This window comes from Pseudophryne corroboree, chromosome 3, assembly GCF_028390025.1.
Source record: "Pseudophryne corroboree isolate aPseCor3 chromosome 3, aPseCor3.hap2, whole genome shotgun sequence".
NCBI lineage: Eukaryota > Metazoa > Chordata > Amphibia > Anura > Myobatrachidae > Pseudophryne > Pseudophryne corroboree.
Window position 1 is genome coordinate 341,671,015 of NC_086446.1, and position 18,651 is coordinate 341,689,665.

Consider the following 18,651-nt stretch of genomic DNA (forward strand, 5'->3'; position numbering starts at 1 on the left):
AGAAGTGCAGTAGATTTATAGATTTATATCTAACCGGACTCCGAAGGTCAGCACTCAATGTGTTCCTTCCTTCTACATGGTCCTTAAACCTACGACGAGCTTCTTCCAAGGTAGGTTTGTGGCCAGCCTTCCCCAGCTTTCCTAAAACTAGCCCCCTGAGCAAAGCATCCAAGTGTCCTAAGGATGAAAGGAAATGTGACCTATTGTACAAATGCCAATAACTCCAATTGCTGTCACTTCTATTATAATTATAACTCTTATATCTATATCTCTCATATATTAGTCTCCACCGTCTATACATCATATTTTGTATCTAGATCTCTCTATCATTTTAACACACACAGATCTATACACACACTTATACTTATCCATACTGTGCTCATTTTACAAACATCATTATCTACTAGACTGGGTAAAAGAGGGTTTATACTTCAGACGCACACAAGAGTAAATATGATTATTTGCATGGACTTTTTACAACCTACCCTCCCCAGGCTTGGGATCCCAGCCCAAGCGTTGTCCAATGGGGGAGAAGACATCTCTGATGAAACCTTGAATCTCCTCATGGAACTCTGTGTGAGATAAGAGTGTGGACAGGATCCCTAGATTACAGCTCAAGTCGCTCCATACAGTATAATTAGGTTCATTCACAAAGGCCTCCATGACTTTAAGGACTTCAACCGTGCTGATGATGCCTGCTCGGGCCTAAAGGAGGAATACACATGGATGAAACTGGGAATACTGGAGAGTATCCACCCCTTGCAGAAAACAAAAATCTCTGTATTGTGTAAGCGGTTTTCTAACATTTCCATACTCACCAGGGAAAATAGATCATTCTGCAGTCCAAGCCTGTCCACAGGCTGAAGTGAACGATCTCTAATCCCAGGTAACAAGCTGTCCAGCATATCAGGGCTGTATTGGGTGCGGTAGAAACCAACAGTCCCCGGGTTCAGCTAAGTTGGATGAGAGTAGAGGAGTAGTCAAGTAAGTAAAGGTGACTTACACGTAATAGGTGATAATGTATCACAACAAACCCAAGCAACGCTTCACATTGTTCTTGAGTTCCAATTGATCATCCAAATTTAGCCAACGCGAAACCCTTGTGGCGCCATATAAAACGAGTTTTATGGTAAGAACTTACCTTTGTTAAAACTCTTTCTGCGAGGTACACTGGGCTCCACAAGGATAGACATAGGGGTGTAGAGCAGAATCTCGATCCAAGGCACCAACAGGCTGAAAAGCTTTGACTGTTCCCAGAATGCATAGCGCCGCCTACTCTATAACCCCGCCTCCCTGCACAGGAGCTCAGTTTTGTAGTTAACCAGCCCAATGCAGTAGCAGGAAAAGAGACAACGGTTAGTAGCAACATACACCACACTCTCACGACAGAAGAAGTGTCAGCGGCTAATGCCATACCAACCCAAAGAAGCTAAGTGCGTCAGGGTGGGCGCCTTGTGGAGCCCAGTGTACCTCGCAGAAAGAGTTTTAACAAAGGTAAGTTCTTACCATAAAACTCGTTTTCTGCTGCGGGGCACACTGGGCTCCACAAGGCTAGACATAGGGGATGTCCTAAAGCAGTTCCATATGGGAGGGGACGCACTGTAGCGGGCACAAGAACCCGGCGTCCAAAGGAAGCATCCTGGGAAGCGACAGTATCGAAGGCATAGAACCTTATGAACGTGTTCACGGGGGACCACGTAGCCGCCTTGCACAATTGTTCAAGGGTCGCACCACGGCGGGCCGCCCAAGAAGGTCCAACAGACCGAGTAGAATGGGACGTAATGTGAGCAGGAGCTGACAGCCCAGCCCTCACATAAGCATGTGCAATCACCATTCTAATCCATCTGGCCAAAGTCTGCTTGGGGACAGGCCAGCCACGTTTGTGAAATCCAAACAGCACAAAGAGAGAATCAGATTTCCTAATAGGAGCAGTTCTCTTCACATAGATACTGAGAGCCCGTACCACATCCAAAGACCGCTCTTTGGGAGACAGATCAGGAGAAACAAGTGCCGGAACCGCAATCTCCTGGTTAAGGTGGAACGAAGAAACCACCTTAGGTAAATATCCGTGACGAGTCCTAAGAACCGCCCGGTCACGGTGAAATATCAGATATGGGGAACTACAGGACAAGGCACCCAAATCCGACACTCTTCTAGCTGAGGCAATAGCCAGCAGAAACACCACCTTAAGTTAAAGCCACTTAAGATCAGCTGAACCAAGAGGTTCAAACGGAGACTCTTGTAGCGCCTCCAAAACCACCGACAAGTCCCAAGGAGCCACAGACGGGACATGGGGAGGTTGGATACGCAACACACCCTGAGTAAAGGTATGCACATCGGGTAAGGTCGCAATTTTTCTCTGAAACCACACAGACAAGGCAGATATTTGAACCTTGAGGGAGGCCAGACGCAGCCCTAAGTCCAGGCCCTGCTGAAGATAAGCCAACAACTTGGCTATACTAAACTTGGAAGCGTCACAATCGTTAGATGCGCACCAAACAAAGTAAGAATGCCAGACCCCATAGTAAATCCGAGCCGAAGCCGGTTTCCGGGCCCGCAACATAGTTTGAATGACCGCCTCAGAAAACACTTTAGCCCTTAAGACGGAAGCTTCAAGAGCCACGCCGTCAAAGACAGCCAGGCTAGGTCCTGGTAGACACAAGGGCCCTGAATGAGGAGGTCTGGGCGTTGTGGAAGTAGAATTGGACGCTCTGACGATAGGCCCTGCAGGTCTGAGAACCAGTGCCGTCTGGGCCACGCTGGAGCTATGAGAAGCAGATTTCCTCTTTCTTGCTTGAACTTCCGAATTACCCTGGGCAGGAGTGACAACAGAGGGAACACGTACGGCAGCCGAAACCTCCACGGCACCACCAGGGCATCCACGAATGCTGCTTGAGGATCCCTTGTCCTTGCTCCGAAGACCGGAACCTTGTAATTGTGTCGAGACGCCATCAGATCCACGTCTGGAAGGCCCCACTTTTCCACTAGTAGTTGAAACACTTCTGGATGGAGGCCCCACTTGCCGGCATGTACGTCATGACGACTGAGAAAGTCCACTTCCCAATTCAGGACTCCCGGAATGAATATTGCCGATATGGCCGGTAGATGGCGTTCTGCCCAATGTAGAATCCGTGAGACTTCCTTCATTGCCAAGCGGCTTCGAGTGCCGCCTTGATGATTTATGTAAGCCACTGTGGTGGCGTTGTCAGACTGTACCTGAACAGGACGGTTCTGAATTAAATGCTGGGCCAGGTTCAATGCATTGAAGACCGCCCGTAATTCCAGAATGTTGATCGAGAGGAGAGATTCCTCCTTGGTCCACCGACCCTGAAGGGAGTGTTGCTCCAGCACTGCGCCCCAACCTCTTAGACTGGCATCTGTCGTCAACAGGACCCAGTTGGATATCCAGAATGGACGGCCCCTGCACAATTGTCGGTCCTGGAGCCACCATAGCAGCGACAGACGGACCTCTGGAGTCAATGAGATCATGTGAGACCTGATCCGGTGAGGCAGGCCGTCCGACTTGGCTAGAATCAGCTTCTGGAGGGGCGAGAATGGGATTGAGCATACTCCACCATGTCGAATGCCGACACCATGAGGCCCAGCACCTGCATCGCCGAATGTATCAACACTTGTGGACGAGAAAGGAAGCAACGAATCCTGTCCTGAAGCTTCAGGACTTTCTCCTGAGACAAGAACAACCTCTGGTTGTGAGTGTCCAATAACGCTCCCAGGTGCACCATGCTCTGAGCAGGGACCAGGGAGGATTTCTTCCAGTTGATGAGCCACCCATGGGCTTGTAGAAACTGGACAGTCATATCCAGATGACGTAGGAGAAGTTCTGGGGAATCCTGACCCCTTGACGGCGGAGTACCACCGTCATTACAGCCATAACTTTGGTGAAGACTCGCGGAGCCGTAGTTAAACCAAAAGGTAACGCCCGAAACTGGTAATGGAGGTTGCCAATCGCAAACCTCAGGTATTGCTGATGTGAGGCTGCTATAGGAATATGCAGGTAAGCATCCTGTATGTCCAGGGAGACCATGTAGTCCCCAGGTTCCAAGGCCAGAACTATAGATCAAAGGGTTTCCATACGGAACTTGGAAACCTTCACAAACCTGTTCAATGCCTTGAGGTTGAGAATGGGCCGGGAGGACCCATTCAGTTTCGGGACTAGAAACAGCGGAGAATTGTACCCCCGGCCCTTCTGCGCAAGAGGCACCTGTACTATGACTCCTGTATCCAGGAGGGTCTGTACCACCGAATGTAGAGAGTGTTTGCCTTTGTCTGGTCCAACGGGGACGTCTGTCCGGCAAAATCGATGAGGGGGTCGGTTTTTGAAGGCTATGGCGTAACCTTGAGTGACGACTTCCCATACCCAAGCATCTGAAGTGGTCTTCAACCATTCCTGGGTATACCCTAGAAGCCGGCGCCCCACCCTGGGATCCCCCAGGGGGAGGCCCGTCCCGTCATGCGGCACGCTTATCGGTCTTGGAAGCTGGCTGACGGGCCGCCCATGCTCTTTTGGGCTTTGGCTTACCAGGTTTGGAAGTGCGGGTCTGCTTGTTGTACGCCTGACCTTTTGCTTTACCTGAAGGACGAAAGGGGCAAAAGGAAGTACCTTTAGCCTTCGAGACAGAAGGAGCAGTACTTGGCAGACAGGCGGTTTTGGCCGTAGCCAAGTCAGCCACAATCTTATTTAAGTCATCCCCAAACAGAATATCTCCCTTGAAAGGGAGTACCTCCAGGTTTTTTTTCTAGAGTCCAGATCCACAGACCAGGATCTCAGCCACAAAATCCGGCGAGCCAGGACTGATGTAGTAGAGGCCTTGGCTGCTAGGATACCGGCATCAGAAGCCGCCCCTTTAATATAGCGAGAAGCTGTGACAATATATGATGAGCATTGCCTAGCATGGTCAGAAGAGATTTCAGCTTCTAACTCCAAGGCCCATGCTTCAATAGCCTCTGCAGCCCATGTTGCTGCAATAGTGGGCCTTTGTGCAGCACCCGTGATGGTGTAAATCGCTTTTAGACAACCCTCCACACGTTTATCCGTAGGCTCTTTTAGAGACGTGACGGTAGTGACAGGTAGAGTTGAGGAGACCACCATCCTAGCCACATGTGAGTCTACTGGAGGAGGTGTTTCCCAATTTTTAGACAGCTCTGGCGCGAGGGGATAGCGAGCCAGCATCATCTTTTGAGGCACAAACTGCTTACCCGGGTTTTCCCAGGGTTCCTGACGTATATCCACTAGGTGGGTCAGAGTGAGGTAAAACTTGTTTAACCACCTTCTGACGCTTAAACCTATCTGGTTTCTTAGGAGGGACGGATGGCTCGGGATCATCCGTAATCTGTAAAATCAACTTAATAGCCTCCAAAAGATCAAGAACATCCACATGTGAACCACCCTCCCCATCAGCAGTATCTGAGTCAGAATCTGTGGGGTCAGTGTAAGTGCCATCTTCATCAGACGAGGTGTCAGTGACAGCAGTGGATTGTGAGGAGATAAGAGCTCGCTTAGAAGACCCTTTGGGCTTAGGCGAGCGAGGGTCAGACTTTTTAGTAGTCAGGGACTGGTTCAACTTCTTCAACTGAGCAGATAAATTGTCCACCCACGGCGGATTAGCTGCAGGGACCACATACGGTTGTACCGGCATAGGGGGTTCCATAGGGGGAGCCCCCAGAACCAGAACCCACAGCTGCTATATTCTCCTCATATGGATCTGTGGCTTTAGCAACACCAGCATTGTGTTCCGCCCAAGAACCGTTACCATCAGAAGCACATGATATAATTTGCAGTATCAGGTAACACAGTACAATTGGCAGCAGCACAATACCTCTTACCCAAACCCCTGCGCAGTGTAGTCAGCACAAGCAGGGACACAGGAGAGATACGGTGACTAAAATCACAGAGAAAAAAATAGGATTTTGGTACTTACCAGGTAAATCCTTTTCTTTGAATCCATAGGGGGCACTGGAGTACTCTTGGGATATGGACGGTTTCCGTAGGAACAGGGCACTGAATATTTAAATTTAGAACTCTCCACCCCTCCATATCCCCGAGTACCTCAGTGTTTTTTACTGAGCCGAACAGGAACTATAGAGAGGTTGACAATGGAGTATTACATATAACATAACGGACAACGAAGTTGACCCATAACGGTACAGACAACTAAACAGTTGACACCATAACCATCACTTGATAAATTTAAACCAGGTCGGTGAGAGTGTGTTACCATAAGATCCTCTGAACTTACCACAAACCAGGTAAAACTGCTCTGGGTGGGCGTCCAGTGCCCCCTATGGATTCAAAGAAAAGGATTTACCTGGTAAATACCAAAATCCTATTTTCTTTTTCATCCACTAGGGGTCACTGGAGTACTCTTGGGACGTACCAAAGCTTCCCCCGTGGGCGGGAGAGCTGTTTGGCACCTGTAACACTAGGCAGCCAAAGCTAGATGCTGATGCCGCAAACGTATCAAACTTGTAAAAGCGCACAAACGTGTGCACTGAAGACCATGTAGCCGCACGGCAAAGCTGCGTCGTAGAAGCTCCCCGACCAGCTGCCCATGAAGTTCCCACAGAACGTGTGGAATGAGCTGTTACTGATGTAGACGGCTGTAACCTAGCATGAAGATAAGCCTGACGTATGGTCAGTTTTATCCATCTGGATAAGGTTTGTTTAGACGCTGGCCAACCCATCCTGGCAGCATCATAGAGAACAAACAACGTATCCGTCTTACGAACTGAAGACGTTCGGGATACATAAACGCGTAATGTGCGTACTACATCCAGAGTTCCAGAATGTGCTGTTAACACAGGAACTACTATTGGTTGATTGATGTGAAAAGATGACACTACTTTTGGTAAGAAAGCGGGATTCGTCCGAAGTTCCGCTCTGTCATCATGAAACACCAAATACGGTGGCTTGCACGACAAGGCACCCAAATCTGAAACACGCCTTGCCGAAGCTAAGGCTAACAGAAAAATTGTTTTCCAAGTGAGAAACTTTATATCCACCTGCTGTAAGGGTTCAAAATATGAAGACTGTAAGAAATCTAAAACCAGATTCAAGTCCCATGGCGCTGTAGGTGGAATGAATGGAGGCTGTACTCTGAGGACACCCTGCAGAAAAGTGTGTACCGACGGCAATAGAGCCAATCGTCTTTGAAAGTAAATTGACAACGCAGATACCTGCACCTTTAGTGTAGATAAACGCAGTCCTCCATCTAACCCCGTCTGTAGAAATAACAAAAGACGGGATAACTTGAAAGATGATGTAGGAAACTTCCGAGTTTCACACCAACCTATATAGGCACGCCAAATTCTGTAATAATGAGCTGCCGTAACTGGCTTCCTAGCTCGTAACATGGTTGGTATAACCGATTCTGGAATGCCCTCTCTTCTTAAGAGGGCGGTCTCAACAGCCACCCCGTCAAACGCAGCCGCGCTAAATCGGGGTAAAGGAACGGACCCTGTTGTAACAAGTCCGGACGTAGAGGGAGCGGCCAAGGATCGTCTGCGAGTAGTCCGCGGAGATCCGAGAACCAAGCTCTCCGAGGCCAATGAGGCGCCACTAGTATGACTGTGACAGACTCTCTTTTGATCCGTTTTAGCACCAGAGGGAGCAACGGAAACGGTGGAAACAGATACACAAGGCTGTACGGCCACGCGACGGTGAGAGCATCCACCGCCACTGCCTTTGGATCCATCGTTCTGGACACATACTGGAGCGTTTGGTGATTGTGTCGAGACGCCATCAGGTCCACCTGAGGATAACCCCACCGCTGAACCAACATGTGAAACACTTCTGGATTTAATGCCCATTCTCCTGGATGAAAATCCCGACGACTGAGATAATCCGCTTCCCAGTTGTCCACTCCCGGAATGAACACTGCCGACAATATCACCTGGTGGTATTCCGCCCAATTGAGGATTCGAGCTACTTCCCGCATTGCCATGCGGCTTCTCGTTCCTCCTTGTTTGTTGATGTATGCGACCGCCGTCGCATTGTCTGACTGCACCTGGACAGTGTGAGACCGAAGCATGTGCACTGCTTGTCGTAGCGCATTGTAAATTGCGCGGAGTTCCAGGACATTTATAGACAGCAATCTTTCGTGATTCGCCCAGAGACCCTGGAGCTGACAATTTTGAACTACAGCTCCCCAACCTCTGAGACTGGCGTCCGTCGTTAGAATTATCCAATTCCAGCCGCCGAACAGTCTCCCTGCGGTTAAATTGTGTTCCTTGAGCCACCAGAGCAGAGACACCCTTGCCCTTGGCGACAACCTCACCCTGTGGTGAATCTGCAGATGCGAGCCCGACCACTGTGCGAGCACATCCAGTTGAAATGGACGCGAGTGAAATCTTCCGAACTGAAGCGCTTCGAAAGCTGCCACCATTGTGCCTAAGAGGCGAATGCACAAATGTACCGACACTGTGCGTGGCTTGAGCACTAATTGTACCAGATGGCGTAGAATCTGTACTTTCTGTTGTGGTAGGTAAATTCTTTGATTGACCGTATCGAAAATCATACCTAGGAATTGAAGGCGTTGAGACGGAATTAGATGTGATTTCTTGAAGTTGACAATCCAACCGTGGTGAACCAGTACATTGTACGTTAGCAGCGCATGTTGGAGAAGTATCTGTTGAGACGGGGCTTTGATGAGCAGATCGTCTAAATACAGAACTATTGTTACTCCCAGGGATCTGAGATGAGCTATCATCACAGACATCACTTTGGTGAACACCCGAGGCGCTGACGATAGGCCAAACGGTAGAGCCTGAAACTGGTAATGGTTCTGGCGTATTGCAAACCGCAAGAATCTCTGATGAGGCTGCCAAATCGGAATGTGTAAGTACGCATCCTTGAGATCTAGCGCAATCATGAATTCCTTTGGCTCTAAACCCGCAATCACGGAACGCAGAGATTCCATCTTGAATAAGTAGTAAGTTACGTACCGATTGAGACCCTTTAAGTTCAATATTGGTCTGACTGAGCCATCCGGCTTCGGTACCACAAACAGACTGGAATAATAACCCTGACCCTGTTGATGTACAGGGACCGGAATCAAAACTGCTGAATCCAGTAGGGACTGAATGGCAATTTGCAGAACCGCCCTCTTGTCGTCCGACATAGACAATCCTGTCTTGAAAAACCGCAGTGGCGGAAGACAGTCGAACTCTATTTTGTAACCTTTTAACACTAAATTGCGGATCCACCCATCCGCGGATGTCTGGAACCACGTCAACTGGAACGTCTGAAGGCATGCTCCCACAGTCGGAGAACCGAGATGGGCTGCTAGCCCGTCATGCCACTGGCTTGTCGGTAACCTTAGCGTCCTGACGACTTGTGTTGGTTTGTTGGAAACCACGTCCACGACCACGTCTACCAGGCGTGGCTGTTCCTCTGCCACGTCCTCGAAAGGACTGAGGTCTAAAGGATTTGAACGAAGGTCCAGAGTACCTCCTTCTTGGTACCGGTGGAGGCAATGGTAAGAAAACCGACTTTCCTCCCGTAGCCTCAGCAATCCATGCGTCCAATTCAGGACCAAACAACTTCTTGCCATCGTAAGGTAACGCCTCTATACCTCGTTTGACCTCTGCCTCCGCTTGCCAAGCACGCAGCCAGAGCGCTCGTCGTGCCGTAACTAGCGACGATGAAATACGAGAAGCGAGCTGACAGACGTCAGTAGAAGCTGTACAGAGATACTCTGCAGCCTCACACATTTGATCAGCAAGAAGTATAAGGTGTTCGTCATGTAAGGCAGACTTAAGTTCTGTTATCCATACTATGAGCGCCTTAGTGACCCAGATACCAACCAAGCCAGGTCTCAGCAGCACTCCTGCTGCTACATACATGGACTTTAGCATAGTTTCTATCTTGCGATCTGAAGGGTCTTTAAGCGTAGTAGCCGCTGGCACTGGTATGGTTAATTTCTTTGTAAGCGTCGACACTGACGAATCAACTATTGGTGGATTCTCCCATGTACATGTCACAGAGTCTGGAAACGGGTAACTAGACTTAAATCTGCGAGGTATAGAAAACCGTTTATCTGGAGCCTGTCGTGTTTCTACTAACATCTTATTAAGAGACTCCGACACAGGAAAACTTATTGGAGTTCTTTGTCGTTTAGTAAAGACGACCTGATCATTTGTGAGAGGCTCCTCAGTTTCTGTAAACTTCAGAGACTGACGCACCGCTCTGATGAGATTATCAATGCCTGAGCTGTTAAAATCCTCACTGTCTGACTCCACTTCGCCCTCCTCACCCTCATCTTGTGCCGTGAGGTCTGGCATGGAATCGTCAGAATGCAACATAGCAGAAACTGGTAAATCATAAGACATATGAAATTTATCCCGTCTACACAAAATGGATTTGGAACTTTCGCAAGGCTGAGAGGCCTCCGGTAGTTCTGGCGGTCTCACCCTAGACTCAGATCTTGCCGTTTCCCGCTCCTGTCGAGTGGCGGTCAATTCTGATTGCAACCCAGCCAGTACATTGGCTAGCATTTCCCAAGGAGGGTTCGGGGAAGAAATTGGCTTTAAAACCGGAGCAGAAATTGTATTCTGAACCGAATCCACAAAACATACTGTACATGTGGTAGATCCATCCGGTAACACACTGCTACAGACTTTGCAATGATGCTTTTTAGTTTTTGCTGGTGCCTTACTCATTATGGCGACAGACAATACAATACACAAAAAACAGACACTTGCACGACTCAGTAAAATAGTACTAAGGTGTTTCTATATATATATATATATATCTGGCCCAGTGCAGTACACGTGGCCAGTACTATGAAATGTGATCCCAAATTCCCACTAACACCCCTGCGCCTCCGGTGGAGTAGAGATGTAGTACTGGAACGTTCTGGAATCACAGAGGAAGACACAGGAAGCATGGTTAAAATGGCTGCCCATGCTCTCACACATAATCACAGTGCAGTTATGTAAATACCCCTGCAGCCTAGCATCTGCTGTTGCTGCAGGTTCATCTTATGCCGCTGTATTGCCCACTCTGTTACTATTGCCCCCTCTGTTATCTATCTCCGTGCTGTATTGCCCCCTCTGTTATCTAACTCCGTGAGGTAATGCCCCCTCTCCCCCCTGCATCTTTCAGATGCAGAGCGGCGGGCAGCGCAGCGTGTGGGGCCGCCTCCTCTCCCCAGTGACCGAGAGACAGAGAGCGGGGATCCTGAAGCGCTGTGAGCAGCGGGAGCCGGGTATCGAGCGCTGTGAGCAGCGGGAGTACAGCGGTGGGGGCCGGAGCAGCGGCCGGAGCCGGCGGCGGGCGTCTGCAGAGGGATCCCAGTAACAATGTCCCCACACCTCGGGGCGGCAGCGGGAGCTGACCGCCCCGTTCACATACCTTCACTCCTGCAGCTTGTGATGAGGCTCCGACGGGGCTTCTGTACAAGCGCCGGCCAGCCTGTGCAGGAGGATCTGTGTGTGGCTGTGAGGGAGCTCATTCAGTGAGGACAGACACGCCACTGCTGCTATCAGCAGCTTGCACTATCCCTGACCCTGCCTTTTGGAAGGGGGAAAGGGATGTGAAAAAAGAAAAAAATTAAAAGCTTAAATTTAGTCAAAAGAATTGTGGACCCAGCCACAAACGACCTGTTGCTACTTCGAGCACAGAAAAAACACTGAGGTACTCGGGGATATGGAGGGGTGGAGTGTTCTAAATTTAAATATTCAGTGCCCTGTTCCTACTGAAACCGTCCATATCCCAAGAGTACTCTAGTGACCCCTAGTGGATGAAAAAGAAATACGTATTGGAGTATATCTTGTGAATATCCTATATTTTTATAAGACCTGACGCACCAAGCCCCCTCAGGTTATAGAATATAGGGATAGCAAGTTGAGCGAGAGACACAAAATGGAAACCACTCAGCAAGCTAATGCACACACATATAGTCACAGTTATACAATGCAGAGGTTATTACCAACAATAATACTGCACTGGACCAGCTGATATAGCTATGTAGTCAATAGATATAACACTGCACAGTAAGAACTGGATGTATATCACAGGGTAATTGTACTAGAAAACCCTGACTAAATGCACTCTCTCTTAACAAACACTGTCTAATAGGCAGGTAGAATACTAAAGTGTCATGTAAAGTCACAGCGCTGACAACCAGGCGGCTTTACACAGGAGGATTTGCCCAAGCAGTCCCAGAACAGTGTAGCGGAGAGAAATGGCGCCCAGACACTGACAGGGAGTGAGGAAAAGACAGATATGCAGCTCCAGGGCGGGAACATTTGCGGGAAATGGCACCCTGGGGCTGGGGGAGGGGCTCCAGGTCTAAGCCTTATCCCCCTGCTGGCAAAACCACCAGGTACTGTGGGCTACTATTAAAATGGCTTTAAGACAAAACATGACCTGCACCCATGCCCTGGTGATCTAGTGGGATCGCCTGTACTGCCACAGTGTACACCGTCAGCGCGCGCGGCCCGCCTCCCACTGACTGCGCCGGATCGCGATAAAGTACGGGTCCCGCAAGCGGGACTCACTCATCACCTCCTGAAGCGCGGCCATGCGATCCCGGAGAGCCCTCGTCGTGTGTGCCTGACCATGGAAGAAAACCGGAGCCTCCTGCTGTAGTTACCCGGCAACCAGGGCTCAGGAGTGTACAGCGCCGCTGGGGAGAGCTGGAGCTGCAGCAGTGAATGTCAGAAGACAAACACACTGCTGCTGCCCTTGAAGTCTTCACTTTTCTTCTAAAAAGCTCTTCTCAGGGCTGCTCAGCGCAGCCCCTCTGTTATGTGCCTGCTATCTGCGGCGCCAACTACAAAACTGAGCTCCTGTGCAGGGAGGCGGGGTTATAGAGCAGGCGGCGCTATGCATTCTGGGAACAGTCAAAGCTTTTTAGCCTGTTGGTGCCTCGGATCGAGATCCTGCTCTACACCCCTATGTCTATCCTTGTGGATCCCAGTGTACCCTGCAGCAGAAATAAAGTATAAATAATTATTTATAACCTGTGAATTAATTATAAGGCACTCACAGCTTGGTATGCCACTATTTATGTCATACTATCAGAGCATAGAACTGTGGTGACATCATGGGTAATGGTAACTAATTCCTGCTACTCAGACACTGGCTATTCAACTCACCTTAACCCACTGGTCTGAAGTGACTCCTTCTAGCACAACTGTCTCAGGCTTGTCCATAAGTAATCTTAATTTAGCGGTGGCCGGGGATTCACTGGTGCAGATGCTGATCGGTACCATCCACTGAGGACACTCCTCACCTGAGCGAGGGCAATAGGAGGATGTTATATGGAGAGAGGGGCTGGAGGCTTACCCGCCAACCTATCATCGGGAGAATAAAGGAGATAAGAGAAATAGGAAGAAAGAAAGGTAGGATAGCTTTGAGCAGCTCCAGCAAAGCACAAGTGAGACTATAATGACAATACTGTGCAAAGATGAGCAGCATTGTCTTGTGATCAGGTCACACCGCTATTGCAGTGCATGGCAAGGGGCCCTCACATCTCAGATAGAGCAACACAACAAATCACAGAAAAGCCTAGCAAATCTTACCATGCTGCGGCCCACTGGCACAGAACTTCTTTTGAGACAGCTTTAAGATCCGCGAGTCTTCTTTCTGAAGAAGATTATTAATGGCTGATATATATATATATATATATATATATATATACACATACACACACACACATATATATACATACACACACATATACACACACACACACATACACACAAACCTCATCGGCTGGCACTCCTTACATAATGCAGAGGTAGATGCCTCGGTGCTTTCCAATGTCCCCGCGATCGAGGACCAATGTAGAGAGGTTTGTGAGGCGGCACTCGCTCTTGGTAAAACTGAATAAATCAGGCGACTAGCACCTTCCCAAGCAGGTTAACGTTTCATTTTAATGACCTAAAATTTTCGTCAGAGCGGGATGGTGCTAGTTGCCACGAGTGCCGCCTCACAAACTTCTCTCTCTCATAATATATATATATATATATATATATATATATATATATACACATATACATATATACAATGTAAGGGCATGCAGCGGCACTCAGAGACTCAGTCCAATGAATAAAGTGAAACTGTTTTTATTCCATCACTGGAACGGGTGACCAACGTTTCGGGGCCGCGGCGCCCCTTTGACAAGGTGATACAGTTTCACTTTATTCACTGGACTGAGTCTCTGAGTGTATGTATGTATGTATGTATGTATGTATGTATGTATGTATGTATGTATGCATGCATGTATGCATGCATGCATGATAAGATTTTAAACCTACCGGTAAATCTTTTTCTCCTAGTCCGTAGAGGATGCTGGGGACTCCGTAGGGACCATGGGGTATAGACGGGCTCCGCAGGAGACATGGGCACCACAAAGAACTTTAGAATGGGTGTGCACTGGCTCCTCACTCTATGCCCCTCCTCCAGACCTCAGTTAGAGAAACTGTGCCCAGAGGAGACCGACAGTACGAGGAAAGGATTTTTGTTAATCCAAGGGCAAGATTCATACCAGCCCACACCATCCACACCGTATAACCTGGAATATACGAACCAGTCAACAGTATGAACCAAAACAGCATCAGCCAAAGACTGATCAAAACTGTAACATAACCCTTATGTAAGCAATAACTATATACAAGTCTTGCAGAATTCAGTCCGCACAGGGACGGGCGCCCAGCATCCTCTACGGACTAGGAGAAAAAGATTTACCGGTAGGTTTAAAATCTTGATTTCTCTTACGTATTAGAGGATGCTGGGGACTCCGTAAGGACCATGGGGATTATACCAAAGCTCCAGACCGGGCGGGAGAGTGCGGATGACTCTGCAGCACCGATTGAGCAAACATTAGGTCCCCCTCAGCCAAGGTATCAAACTAGTAGAATTTAGCAAAAGTGTGTGAACCCGACCAAGTCGCCGCTCGGCAAAGCTGTAATGCCGAGACGCCTCGGGCAGCCGCCCAAGAAGAGCCCACCTTCCTAGTGGAATGGGCCTTCACCTAATTTGGTAACGACAATCCAGCCGTAGAATGAGCCTGCTGAATCGTGTTACAGATCCAGCGATCAATACTCTGCTTAGAAGCAGGTGCGACAACCCTGTTGGCTGCATACAGGACAAACAGAGCCTCTGTTTTCCTAACCCGAGCCGTCCTGGCTACATAAATTTTCAAGGCCCTGACACACATAAAGCCATGGATTGACTCCCTGCTTTATCCCTGGACTCTGCTTTGTCCAATCTCTTATGTAATAAAGCCACATTTGCATTTAAAACATTCCACATATCCAACCAGTCAGGTGTCGGCGTTGCCGACGGACACCACAATCATCTGCTCACACCTCCTCCCTAGAAGAGCCTTCCACTTCAGACATGCCGACACACACGTACCGACACCCCCACACACTCAGGGAAATAACTATATGGAGACAGTTCCCCAATAAGGCCCTTTGGAGAGAGAGAGAGAGAGAGAGAGAGAGAGAGAGAGAGAGAGAGAGAGAGAGAGAGAGAGAGAGAGAGAGAGAGAGAGAGAGAGAGAGAGAGAGAGTGTGTGTGAGTATGCCAGCACACACCCAGCGCCACCAGACCCTGGAATAAAATCCCAGTTAGGACAGCGCTTTTATATAAAAATATATATAACACTCACTGCGCCAATTACATGTGCCCCCCCCCCCCCTCTTTTTAGCCCTCTGTGACCGTGTTCAGCAGGGGAGAGTCTGGGGAGCCAGCTTCTCTGCATGTGCTGTGGAGAAAATGGCGCTGGTTAGTGCTGGAGGATCACGCCCCGCCCCCTCAGCGGCGGGCTTAGGTCCCGCTCAAATAATCAAAAAACTGGCGGGGGTTAATAATATACTGCCTCTGCAGTATCTGTACATCTGCCAGTGTCCCTTGAGGCTATTAACTGCTGCCCAGGGCGCCCCCCCTGCGCCCTGCACCCTTACAGTGCCCGCTGTTGTGAGTGTGTGTGTGTGGGAGCAATGGAGCGCAGCGTTACCTCACTGAAGAACTGAAGTCTTCTGCCGCCTTTGAAGTCTTCTTTCTTCTTATACTCACCCGGCTTCTATCTTCCGGCTCTGTGAGGAGGACGGCGGCGCAGTTCCGGGACGAAACGGCGAGGGTGAGACCTGCGTTCCGACCCTCTGGACCTAATGGTGTCCAGTAGCCTAAGAAGCAGAGCCTATCACTTAAGTAGGTCTGCTTCTCTCTCCTCAGTCCCACGATGCAGGGAGCCTGTTGCCAGCAGTGCTCCCTGAAAATAAAAAACCTAACAAAATTCTTTTTCAGAGAAACTCAGGAGAGCTCCCCTGTAATGCACCCAGTCTCCTCTGGGCACAGGATCTAACTGAGGTCTGGAGGAGGGCATAGAGGGCAGAGCCAGTGCACACCCATTCTAAAGTTCTTTGTGGTGCCCATGTCTCCTACGGAGCCCGTCTATACCCCATGGTCCTTACGGAGTCCCCAGCATCCTCTAGGACGTAAGAGAAACATATGTATAATCTATATCCATATCGTGTGGCAAAAACGTACTGGTGAATCATTAGGCATAGTTGTAGTTACCTGCTCTGACTCCACATAGATTAATGGGAAACCCATCTGCTTGGTCCATGTATTCATTACAGCAGCAATTGGCTTCCCACTGGCGTGCTCAAGACACTCCCATAGGTCCTCTGCAGAAAAGAGAACCGATTTTAGAGCTGTGCAAGGGACAGCAAAGTGGAAGAGGAAAGTGCAGGTTGGAAAAACAATGAGTCTGAAATACGGTCTGCACACAACATGGAGTACCTGTAGCAGCATTCTTTTCCTGGAATTTGGTGAGGTATTGGTTCATGCCCTTTCGAAAGTCCTGCAGGGGAAGAGGTTTTTTTTTTATTTTTTATAAATATATATACGCACACAATTCTACACAAGTCGGCACTCCACCAAACATATCATTATCACTTGCCGTGGTGCCCTCGTGGTTCGGTAGTAGCCCAAGAAAATACTGTGCAAAAGTAGGCACTCATGGGTCTTCCACATAAGAATATACCAGACACAAAGTTGTTCTGTTCAACGTTTTGGTGTTTCTACCTTTGTCAAGAACATATGTTCTTGATATAGGTGGAAACATCGAAACATTGAACAGAACAACTTTGTGTCTGGTATATTCTTATGTGGAAGACCCATGAATGCCTACTTTTACATAGTACATATACACACATACATAAATGTATTTGCTCTGATGCATCAAATTAATGAAGTGATGACCACCTTTACCTAATTGCCAGCATAAGATTGCCCAAAGCCCACACATTCAATGTAACTACTTTGTGGGAGGCCATCCTTAAACTTATGTTATAAGGACATTCATTTCCTTTGATGCGTGTCATACTCTAATAAATTACACTGTGAATGTAAATTAAAAAAACTTCAGATTAAAAACAAAAGAAAAATAAACAGGATTAACTGAAAATAAAATCTGCACATAAAACATAGGAATACAATTAAAAGAAACAGTTATTACAGGAAGGAATAAGCTAGAATTGTCTTTTGGATACGTAAATAGCTATAAGCCTGATGCTTAGTGAGTACTATTCCATACGGGATGCGGTCAAAATCCCGCCGGACGGAACACTGACACTGGAATCCCGACCGGCACAATCCCAACATATTCTCCCTCTGTGGGTGTCCACGACACCCATAGAGGGAGAATAAATTAATGTGCCGAGCGTAGCGAGCCCGCAAGGAGCTGCGTTGCGCTTGCCCCCCTATCGGGATTGTGCCGGTCGGAATTCCGGTGTAGGGATTCCGACCGCCGGGATCCCGTCTGGCGGGATTTCGTACTTATCCCTTCCATACAGTGTAGATTGTTTTCAGCAAAATCACTGTCTATACCCAGAAACGGAGACACATATACGCACAGATATTCTTGGCACTAATGCCCCCTGGAGAGGGGGACAAGTGAAGGAAGGGGCATTCTAACAGATGCCAGTAGGGGCATGTTAGCACAACTACAAACATCTGCACACTGGTACACAGACACAGAGAAAGGTGTATTATTGTCAGATCATCAGATAAAAAATACTGGATGATGGTCACCAGCACTAGGAAGACTCTGATGAGCGGTTTGTGAATATACAACTAATGGAGAGAGGTTCTTTCCTCATTGTTCAGACACAGATTTGGCTTTTGCAGTACTTTAGCGCACACACAAAAAAAAAAAAATATATATCACACGAGATGGACAGCTGTTTCTGCTGTATAAGAGATTTGTTGATTGCTAATGGACAATTCATATTTCTCAAGCAAAATAAATAATGGTAATAAACATGGGCATAATCACCTGCACATTTGCAGGACATACAACATATGCATATGGTGACAGCTGCCTGCACAAATCTTGATGCTTAGGTCTCTGCATATGGGTGTAAGCACGCTATTTTTACAGCACAGATTACTCCTAATTTACGACCAACTCTGCACAAGGCCTGAGTGTATATTTCTATGGCATTAAATATGATGCAGATAAGTTACTACCCATTCACCTCATCACCAATGTAATCATGCAGCATACGGATTACAGATGCTCCTTTGCTGTAGGATATTGCATCAAATATTTCATCCACTTCAGAGGGATGTCCCACATTAACCTGCCGACAAAGAAATAAAGCATTAAGAAA

The 18,651-nt window shown here is 48.2% G+C and overlaps 1 protein-coding gene across 1 annotated transcript in view; it reads right to left on the reverse strand.

Annotated features, from left to right (window-relative positions):
- Window positions 1-18,651, reverse strand: part of NPEPPS (aminopeptidase puromycin sensitive) — a 189,800-nt gene that overhangs the window by 11,493 nt on the left and 159,656 nt on the right. Inside the window, exons 11-18 of the mRNA XM_063959653.1 lie at window positions 18,517-18,621; window positions 16,778-16,838; window positions 16,553-16,662; window positions 13,546-13,609; window positions 13,120-13,256; window positions 819-953; window positions 486-705; window positions 35-177 (exon numbers count right to left, since the gene is read on the reverse strand). Of these exons, the coding sequence (XP_063815723.1) occupies window positions 35-177; window positions 486-705; window positions 819-953; window positions 13,120-13,256; window positions 13,546-13,609; window positions 16,553-16,662; window positions 16,778-16,838; window positions 18,517-18,621 (975 nt within the window). The remainder of the gene's footprint in view (window positions 1-34; window positions 178-485; window positions 706-818; window positions 954-13,119; window positions 13,257-13,545; window positions 13,610-16,552; window positions 16,663-16,777; window positions 16,839-18,516; window positions 18,622-18,651) is intronic.